Source organism: Nyctereutes procyonoides, unplaced genomic scaffold, assembly GCF_905146905.1.
Source record: "Nyctereutes procyonoides isolate TBG_1078 unplaced genomic scaffold, NYPRO_anot_genome, whole genome shotgun sequence".
Taxonomy (NCBI): domain Eukaryota; kingdom Metazoa; phylum Chordata; class Mammalia; order Carnivora; family Canidae; genus Nyctereutes; species Nyctereutes procyonoides.
In genome coordinates, this window is record NW_026575146.1 from 74643915 (window position 1) to 74653864 (window position 9950).

General features: G+C 44.4%; 2 protein-coding genes across 2 annotated transcripts in view; both read left to right on the plus strand.

Annotated features, from left to right (window-relative positions):
* ZNF541 (zinc finger protein 541) overlaps positions 1–6813 on the plus strand; it is a 33113-nt gene extending 26300 nt beyond the window's left edge. The window contains exons 13-15 of the mRNA XM_055311568.1: positions 5985–6125; positions 6292–6473; positions 6587–6813. Coding sequence (XP_055167543.1) covers positions 5985–6125; positions 6292–6473; positions 6587–6755 — 492 coding nt within the window. The 3' untranslated portion in view covers positions 6756–6813. The remainder of the gene's footprint in view (positions 1–5984; positions 6126–6291; positions 6474–6586) is intronic.
* On the plus strand, positions 1427–1726 carry LOC129500785 (mitochondrial import receptor subunit TOM6 homolog). The gene has a single exon (XM_055311569.1). The coding sequence runs from the start codon at positions 1427–1429 to the stop codon at positions 1649–1651; it is 225 nt and encodes a 74-aa protein (XP_055167544.1). The 3' UTR covers positions 1652–1726.
* Positions 6814–9950: the final 3137 nt, after the last annotated feature.

The window sequence follows — 9950 nt, forward strand, 5'->3', positions numbered from 1 at the left end:
TTGATTGTTAAATTGACCTCACATTTCTGGGATGAGCTCCACTTAAGCCATGATGTCTTATCCTTCATATATATAGGATGGAGATTCTATATAGTTGGATTCTATTTATTAAAACTTTGTTTAGAAGGTTTCATTTGTATTCATGAGGGGATATTGGTCTGTAACTTTCTTTCCTTTTAGTACCTTTGGCTTTTGTATCAGGGTAATGCTGACCTTATCAAATGAGTTGGGAAATACTCCCTTCTCCTCAATTTTTTGGAAGAATTTGTTTAGAATTGGCTTTTTTTTTTTATTCCTTAAATATTTGATGGTGAAGCCACCTCAGCCTGGAGTTTTCTTATGGGAAAGGTTTTGAAGCGTGGATTCAGGTTATTTCCTAGATGTAGGACTAGTCACGTTATCATGTCTTCTTGAGTGAGCTTTGTTTTTCTTTTGAGAAATTTGTTCATTTCTTCTAAGTTGTCTGATATATTAACATAAATTGTTCATAATGGTCTCATATATTGTCTTTTTTATAATCCTTGACTTATAGAGATGTCCCCTCTCTCATTCCTGATATTGATAATTTGTCTTTTTTTTCTGACCACTGGCCAGAGGTTCATCAGTTTTACTGATTTTCTCAAAAAACAGCGGGATGTCCGGGTGGCTCAGTGGTTGAATGTCTGCCTTTGACTCAGGGTGGGTTCCCAGAATCTGGGATCGAGTCCTGCATCAGGCTCCCTGCTCCCTGCCTGCTTCTCCCTCTGCCAATGTCTCTGCCTCTTTCTGTCATGAATAAACAAATAAATCTTAAAAAAAAAAAACAGCTTTTGGCATGTTGGTTTTTTTCTATTTAATTTATTTCTGCTCTACTGTTTATTATCATTTCATTTCTTCTGCTTGCCTTGAGTTTAATGTGCTCTTTTCTAGTTTCTGAAGGTGGAAGCTGAGACCATTGATATGAGACCTTTTTTCTTTCCTAATTTAGGTATTTAGTGCTATAAATTTTCTTCAGAGTACTGCTTTGATATCTTGGGTTTTCACTTTTATTCAGTTCGAAGTACATTTTCACTTTTTGATTTCTTTTTTGACCAATGAGTTATTTAGAAGGGTGTTATTTAGTCTCCAGATATTTGGGGATTTTCCAGGGTTTTTCTGTTACTGACTTTTAATTTAACATCGCTGTGGTCAAAGAAATACTTCATATAACTCTAATCCTTTTAAATTTTTTAAGCCTTGTTTATGGCCCCAAATATGGTCTATATCCTAGTAGATGTCCTGAGTACACTTGAAGAAGGTGTATTCTGCTGCTGTTGGTTGGAGCTCTAGAAATACCAGTTCGCGATGGTTCATAATGTGGTTTGAGTTTTCCATACCTTTATCATCTACTTGATCTAACAGTTATTGAGAATGGGTTATTAAAATATTTGGCTGTGAGGGTGCTGCTATGGCTTCCAGCAGGGTTGGCGTGAGCGCTGCTGGCACGCCAAATGAAGCACCAGAAATTCCAGACAACGTGGGAGATTGGCTCTGGGGTGTCTACCGTTTCGCCACTGACAGGAACGATTTCCAGGGGAACTTGATCCTCAATTTGGGACTTTTTGCTGTGGGAGTATGGCTGGCTAGGAATTTGAATGACATTGACCCAATGGCACCTCAGCCGGGAGTGTAGCCAAATAGACACATGGAACCCCCTGTGCTGTACTTGAACCTTCCAAAACCAGAGCCTCCAATTTATGACCGTCACAAGACTAGCCTTCTTGGAAGTTGAAGCTTCAATCAGACCGCCTTCCCTTCCCGATTGCTTCGTCTTCTTGAGCCCACTCAGAACTCCATTCTCTGGTCAGCAGTCAGGTTTCAGCCAAAGTGTTGTCCTCTGTTTTGTAAAGTTCTGTACATAGTTCCTAAGTTTCTGCAGGGGTGATCTTTGCTCTTGTCCTGAGGAATAACCTAATGATATTTTAACAAATATTTGGAATAAAAACATATACAAAGACAAAATAAAATAAATAAAATAAAATAATAAAATAAAATAAAATAAAATAAAATATTTGGTTGTAACTGTAGATGTATTTTTCCCTGTAGTTCCATCAGGTTTTGCTTCATGTATTTGGAAGCTCTTATTTAGATGCCTAAACATTTGGGATTCTTGTGTCCTCTTGATGAATTGAACTTTTTATCATTATGAAGTGATTTCCTTTATGCCTGGTATTATTCTTTGTTCTGAAATTTATTTTTCTGGTATTAATATAGCCAACTACTCCAGTTTTCTTATAATGGGTGTTTGCATGGTATATCTTTTTTCATCCTCTTATTTTTAACCTATTTGTGTTTTTTTTAATATTTTATTTATTTATTCATAGACACAGAGAGAGGCAGAGACACAGGCAGAGGGAGAAGCAGGCTCCATGCAGGGAGCCCGATGTGGGACTCGATCCCAGGTCTCCAGGATCACACCCCAGGCTGCAGGCAGCGCCAAACCGCTGCGCCACCGGGGCTGCCCCCTATTTGTGTTTTTATATTTAAAGTGTGGTCTAAAGTATCATGTGTTGTATGGTGCTTTTTTACTTGTTTTAACTGAAGTATCATTAACATACAGGGTTATATTAGTTTCAGGCACACAGCAAAATAATTCAGCACTTTTGTACATTGCTCAGAGCTCATCAAAATAAGTGCTCTTGATCCCTCTTCACTATATCTCCCATCCCCCACCCACATCCCATGTGGTAACTACCAATTTGTTCTCTGTATTTTAGAATCTGTCTTGTTTGTATTTTTTCCTTTGTATCTTTTGTTTTTTAAATTCCATGGTTTTGTCTTTATCCGACTTACTTCACTTAGCATTATACTCTCTAGATCCATCCATGTTATCACAAATGGCAAGATTTCATTCCTTTTTTATGGTTGAGTAATATTCCATTATATGCTTTAAAAAAAAAATCCAGCCTTTTAATTAAGGTGTTTATCATTCGCATTTAACGTGATTATTGAGATGGTTAGGTTTAAGTCCATCACCTTGCTGTGTGTCTTGTTGATCTTATCTGTTCTTCATTTCCACTTTCTGCTTTTTCTGCCTCTTTTGGACTAATGAAGTAAAAATTAGGGTTCTGTTTTATCTCCTTTGTTGGTTTATTGGCTGTAACTCTTTATTATTTTGGTGGTTACTTTAGGGTTTATACTGCGCATCATTAACATCACTGTCAAATCTTCAAGTGACTTGATAGCACTTCATGTGCAGACTGAAAACTGCAGAGTAGCAGACTTCCATCTCTCCTCCTGGCCTTTATACTATTATTGTTATGCCTTTTATTTTATATATGTTATAAAGCCCTGCAATATCTTGTTACTGTTTTTGTTTGACCAACTATGTTTAAAGAGATTTTAATAGTGCAAAGGCTTATATTTACACATGTGGTTACCATTTTTACTGTGCTTTCGTCCCTTTGTGTAGATTCATGTTTCTGTTTGTTATCATTTTCCAGAAGGAAATAGATGCAAATCCTTTACTACTTCTTGTGGTGCAAGTTTGCTAGTCATGGATTTTTCCAGCTTCTGAATATCTAAAAAAATTTTTTATTTTGCATTCATTTTTGAAAGATATCTTTGCTAGGTATACAACTCTAGTTAGAAGGGTTTTTTTTTTTAATTCTTGAAGTCATTTAAAGATGTTGCTCTATTTTCTTCTTGCTTTTGTTGTATCCAGCAAGAAACCGACTGATTTCCTTGTCTCTGTCCCTGTATAACATGTTTTTTGTTTGTTTGTTTGTTTGATGGTGGTTTATATGAACTTCTCTTTATCACTGGTTTTGAGCAGTTTTATTATGATGTGCTTCAACATGGTTTTCTTCATTTTTTTTCTTGTGGTTGGGGTTGATTGAGGATCCCACTGATGTGTGTGCATGCACACATGCACATGCCTTCCTGCACTTGCCCCATGGCTCACTGGTGCTCTTTTTCATTTCTCCTGACTGTTTTTCCTCTGTTTCATTTTGGATGGTTTCTATTGTTGTGTCTTCAAGTTCACTCATCTTACCTTCTGTGGTGCCCAACCTGTCATTAATCCCATGTTCTGCAGTTTTCATTTCAGACATTATAGGTTTTGTCCCTAAAGTTCTATTTTGGTCTCTCTCATATATTCCATGTCTCTAACTTTTTGATCATATATTATGCAGATATAATAAACTTAACATTTTTCCCTGCTGATTCTAACATCTGTGTGTGTTCCGAGTTAATTTTGACAGTTTGATTTTCTCCCCATTATATGTCATATTTTCCTGCTTCTTTGCATGCCTGGTGATTTTTCACTGGATTCCAGGCATTGTGAATTTTAGCTTGTTGTTTGCTGGATATTTTTGCACCTTATAAGTATTCTTGAACTTTTTTCTGGCATGCAGTTATTTGAAAACAACGTGTTCCTTTAGGGTATTGCTTTTAGGTTTTGAAGATGGTACCAGAACAGCTTTTTGTCTAGGGCTAATTATTTCTTGTTTCTGAAGCAAAACCATTCTCATTGCTCTACCAGTACCCCATGACTTATGAGGCTTTCCACACACACACACACACACACCCCGGCGGAGACAGACACCATTCCTGGCCCCTGTGAGCCACAGGCACCTTTCCCTCTGATCCTTTTGGTTGGTCTTTGCCTGGCATTGGGTTGTCTCTTCACACGGACTTTGCTGAATCCTTGAAGGGAACTCTGTCCAGATTTCTGGAGTGTTTCTCTGTGCCTCTGTCTCCTCTGCTGCACCTTGTCCTGTGGACTCTAACCATCTTGGTCTCCCCAGCCACTCAGCTCCGTCTCAACTCAGGAGGTCTGCTGGGGTTACTCCCCCTGGGCCATGGCCTGGAAACTCTCCTGAGGTGGTGGTGGTTTTTTCTGCCTCTCAGAAAGAGGTTTTTGGACTGATGCCAGGTGTCTTACCAACCACTGTTTCATGTATTTTGCCTGTGTCTTTTCATTGTTTTGGATGGGAGGGAGATCTAGCTCCTGTTGCTCTGTCTTGTTAGGAAGCAGAAGTTCAACTTTTTTGTTTTTTTTTTTTTTAACTTAGTGCTATTTCCTAGGTGGACAGGAGTGCACTATTTTGCCTCTTAGTTTGTGAAAACACACAAAGTGGAAACAAATTCACATGGAGAAAGGTGTCTTCTGAAGTGAGATCCAGATACTAAATGGCTAATTTACCTGAGAAATATTCTTTCTGGAGCAATTAAACTTTTCCATTCTGTTTTGTTTTTATGGAGGTTATTGTTAATGGGATCTCTTCTTTAGTGGACAGTGAGGGGGAAGCAAACAGTGGGGTCTTACTGGCCAGGATCAAACTGTGCCCTCAGAACCTCTTCCTTCTCTCCTGGGCCACTTCCCTCTGTGCTTTAGGGCTCTGCCTCACTGTTGCAAAGGCTGTGTGGCCCCCAAAGCCTGAGGCATTCTGCTTTTGTTAGTTCTAGTTGGCAGAGGTATGGCTACTAGACATGAAGTTGCAGTGAGCATCCTTGTATGCCTTCTAGTGCACTGTCCCATAAGGAAGAATCCCTGAGATGGACTTGCCCCCCAGGGCGTGAGGGGCTTAGCTGGTGTTGGCTGTGGTGGTGACTTCACTCTGAACCCCTCATCGCCTGCGAGGACTTTGCGATTCTCTGCCCCTTGCAGTGAATCAGGGGCACACCAGGCCAAAGCAGAGAGACATTTCAGGAAGCCTTTCAAAAAGTGACTGGCAGGGGCAGCCCGGGTGGCTCAGTGGTTTAGCACCGCCTTCAGCCCAGGGCCTGATCCTGGGGACCTGGGATCAAGTCCCACGTCAGGCTCTCTGTGCAGAGCCTGCTTCTCCCTCTGCCTGTGTCTCTGCCTCTCTCTCTCTCTCTCTCTCTCTGCCTCTCATGTATAAGTAAATAAAATCTTAAAAAAAAGTGACTGGCCCCCTAGGGAGGGTATTTGGGGTGTCATGGTGACACTCAAGGCTGCTCAGGAAGTGTTGCTCATGCCACCTTCTGTTTTCCTTCACCAGATTCAGACAAAGACTGTAGCCCAGTGTGTTGAGTATTATTACATCTGGAAAAAAATGATCAAGTTTGACTGTGGCCGAGCCCCAGGACTGGAAAAGAGGGTCAAGAGAGAGCCAGATGAGGCAGACAAGACAGAAGCAAAGGTAGGAGGTCTGGGGAATGTTGGGTGCTGATGGGGATGCAGCTGCCCATCCCAGACAGGGAAAGGGGAGGGCACCCACCAGGAAGGGCTTCCCTGTAGTGGAAAGCATCTCCCTTAGAAGGGTGGAGGCTTGGTGCCCTTAGACCATCATTTCTGCTGTTCTGCAGGTCACTTGCAGCCCTCGGGAGAGACCCAGCCACCGTCCCACTCCTGAGTTCAAGATAAAGACCAAGAGTTACAGGAGGGAGTCCATTCTCAACTCCAGCCCAAATGCTGGTCCCAAGCGGACCCCTGAGCCACCAGGCAGTGTGGAGGGCCAGGGTGTCTTCCCCTGCAGAGAGTGTGAGAGGTACCAGCCCTTTCCCTGGATGCGCCCACACCACCTTCCCTCGGCCCCCATGGCTGCCCTTGGGTGGCGTGCCTTCCCCCTGCTCTGACCGGTGTTCTCTGGTGACTCCTCAGGGTGTTCGACAAAATCAAGAGTCGAAATGCCCACATGAAGCGACACCGCCTTCAGGACCATGTGGAGCCCATCGTCAGGGTGAAGTGGCCTGTGAAGCCCTTCCAGCTGAAGGAGGAAGAGGAGGAGGAGGAGGAGATAGGGGCTGACATCGGCCCCCTGCAGTGGTGATTGGGTGGGGTGGGGAGCTGGAGCCAGGCAGCAAGTCTGGATGGGGGCCTCCAGCCCCCCGACGGCCTCTCCAAGGGGTTGAGGGCCCCCCTCTGCCTCCTCCCCACCCCCACTGTCCCTCACTGGCCAGCCTGGCTTGGAAACGTGGTGGGCATTTGGCCATAAATAGGCAGGAGAAGCACCCAACCATCAGACCACCGTGAAGTCCCAGTTGGCTGGTGCCAGAGGCTCCATTCTCTTTAGGTTAATTAGTCACTCCTCCCACTCCATCTAGAGCAGGGAGGCTTGGGGAGGTAATGAGGTAGATCTGGGTAGCTCTTAAATCTTAGCCTCAGTTTTGGGGTTTGGTTACATTTGTTAGATAAGGCCAAGACGTAGAGAATCAGTGGGAAGATACCTTCAGATCTCCAACATGTTGGGCCCCCCTCTCCAGGGGAGTCTCTCTGCATTCCAGATTCAGTCCCTAGTTTTGCAATGACTTGTACATTGTTAGGTTTTTTTTGTACGTGTCGACTTGTAAATCTTATTAAATTGGGTTCTCGAGCAGCTGTCTTCTGGCTTCCCCAGCCTTTTGATCCAACAAAGGCTTTTGAATCTTACTGGAGCCACAGAGATGAGTAAGCTGAGTCCCCTCCCCAGAGGAGCCCAGGAGGCTTTGTACACTCATTCAGCCAGCAGTTATTAAGCACCTACTAGAGTATAAGCCACACAGTGCCCAACTGGTGCAGCAGGGCTACAGTGATGCAAGGGAACAAAGTCCCTCTCCTTGTGGAGCTTCCATTTTAGGAGTGGGAGAGTAGCAGTGATGAATGAATGAAAAGGTGATTTGAGATCTTGATTGTGGGTGTGCTTGCAGTCATAGTAGCAGGAGAGGCAGCGTAGGATTCAGCCGTCAGGAGTTGTGGTGATTCCAGGGGCCTGCATAAGGTCAGCATGTTGGCTGCAGCAGTGGCAAGCATCAGCCCCTGCTATACCAACGTCCAGACCTTCAGAAGAGTTGCAGGGAAGAGAGCGTGTTCCTCCATGTCCCCTTTGAAGAGCCAGGCACACATGTAGCAGCCCCTAGCAGAATGCTCCTCACGTCTCACTGGCACAACTGTAGCCCATGCTCTTTCTCAGCTGATCCCTGGAAGTTGGAAGGAAAATTGGCTGTGGTTCTCCCAGACACTTAGGGTTTGTCTCCAGGAACTATGGGAAAGCAGTGTGACCCCCTAAGTTTGTAGTCACCAAGTCAAAACTGGAATTCTGTTTGCCGGGAAAAGAAGACACAGAAAGGGCTACTGGGCAGGTAGACCTTGTGTCCACCACAAAGTGACATAAAGAAAATAAAGCCAGGAGCTGAGTCCTAGGGAGTGTCCCGGGCATGGCAGGTGGTGTTCAGTGGCCAGCCAGGGCAGGCCAGAGGCTGCCGGAGCCAAAGTTGGGATTCCAAGCCATGGCATGGCAAAGCACTTTGCCACAGAAGCTAGTGGAGGGTGTTCTAAGAGCCTCTAGCTGTTCTGTGGAGGTTGGAGGAGGCAAATGGCAAGTGAGCACAGTAGGCATGGTGGCCTGAGCTGCAGAGGGACAGAGAGACTCTAGGATTAGGGGAGCCACCTTAGTGGTAGCCTCAGACTTGCTGATGGGTACCCTCACAGGGAGAGGTGCTTAAGGAAAAGGACAGGACAAGGCCGGCATGTCAGCTTTGGGGCTTGGCACTCTAGTAGATGCCAAGATGGGGAAGAGCAGGGCCACATCAGAGGACCGATGGCTTTGAGGCACGATTGTGTCTGTGATAGAGGGTGCTCCGTTCTGAGGGACTGGTGGGGAGCAGGGCAGAGGGTAGTGTCAGGAGCCATCCCAGAGGGGCTTTGTTTCAGCTAAGTGAATCCTAAAGCCTGGGCAGGAGGGGGAGCAAAGGAGCAAGATGAATTTGAAACACTTAAGACCCTTGTGGTTAAGAGGAAGGACTCCGGGCTCAGGTATCCTAAGAGCCAGAATTTACAGCTGGCTCCTTTGTGACCTTGGGCAAGTCACTTTCCCTGTTTCAGTCCCTGTGTTCCCATTCTATAAAATGAGATGGAAAGTGCCTTCCCCTTGGTATCCGGTTCAGTGAGAAACCATAAATGAAGCATTTGGCAGAGTGCACCGCAGGAAGGAGCAGCTCCTGTTTAATGCATTGTGTTGCTCTTACTGTTTGGGCCCTGCCTGAAGAACAGGCTCAGCATCTGGAAAGGAAAGGCCCTGACTTGACCGGTGGGTGGTATAGTATTAGTTCTCTAGTGCTGCATAACAAATGGGCCTGAAATTTAACAGCTTTAGACAAATAAGAGCTTTTATGATAGTGCCACTCACACGGACAGGGAACTGAAACTCTTTGTGGTAATCCAGACTCCCTCCTCCTGCCAACCCAATCTGATCTGTGGTCAGAATACAGTGGCCACTGCAGGAGGGTAGTCCAAGGGAGTCTCCAAACATCAGAAGAGAGCAAAGGTTTCCTTTTTTTTTTAAGATTTTATTTATTCATGAGAGACACACGGAGAGAGGCAGAGATACAGAGGGAGAAGCAGGCTCCCTGAGGGGAGCCAGATGTGGGACTTGATTCTAGGACCCTAGGATCATGACCTGAGCCAAAGGCAGATGCTCAACCACTGAGCCACCCGGGTGTCCTGAGAGCAAAGGTTTCTTGTGAATTACTCCCCCTTCCCCTTCAGCTAAATCCTGTCCTTACCCCCAGATAACAGTATTTTCTTACCCAGTCCTGGATTATTTGCATCCAAATTTCCTGGGAGTCCTGTAAGAAAATGCATATTCCTGTAGCCTGCCACAGACTTTCATAATTGGAATCATTGGCAGTAGGGGCCTAGAACTTGAATTTTTTAAAAGAAACTTTCTTAGTAGTTTTTAGATTTTTAGAAAAATTGTGAAAGTGGTACCAAGAATTTCCATATACCCCCATATATTCTCTCATTGTTTTTTAAAAAGCTGTATGTATGTATGTATTAATTAATTTATTTATTTATAAGAGAGAACTTGAGCAGGAGGAGGGACAGAGAGAAATCTTCAAGCCGACTTTGCACTGAGCTGGGAGCCTGATAGGCTCAGTTCCAGGACCCTGATCATGACCTGAGCCAAACCAAGAGTTAGACACTTAACTGAGCCAACCAGGTGCCACTACCCGTATTAATATCTTAGATTCTGAGTGTGGTACATCTG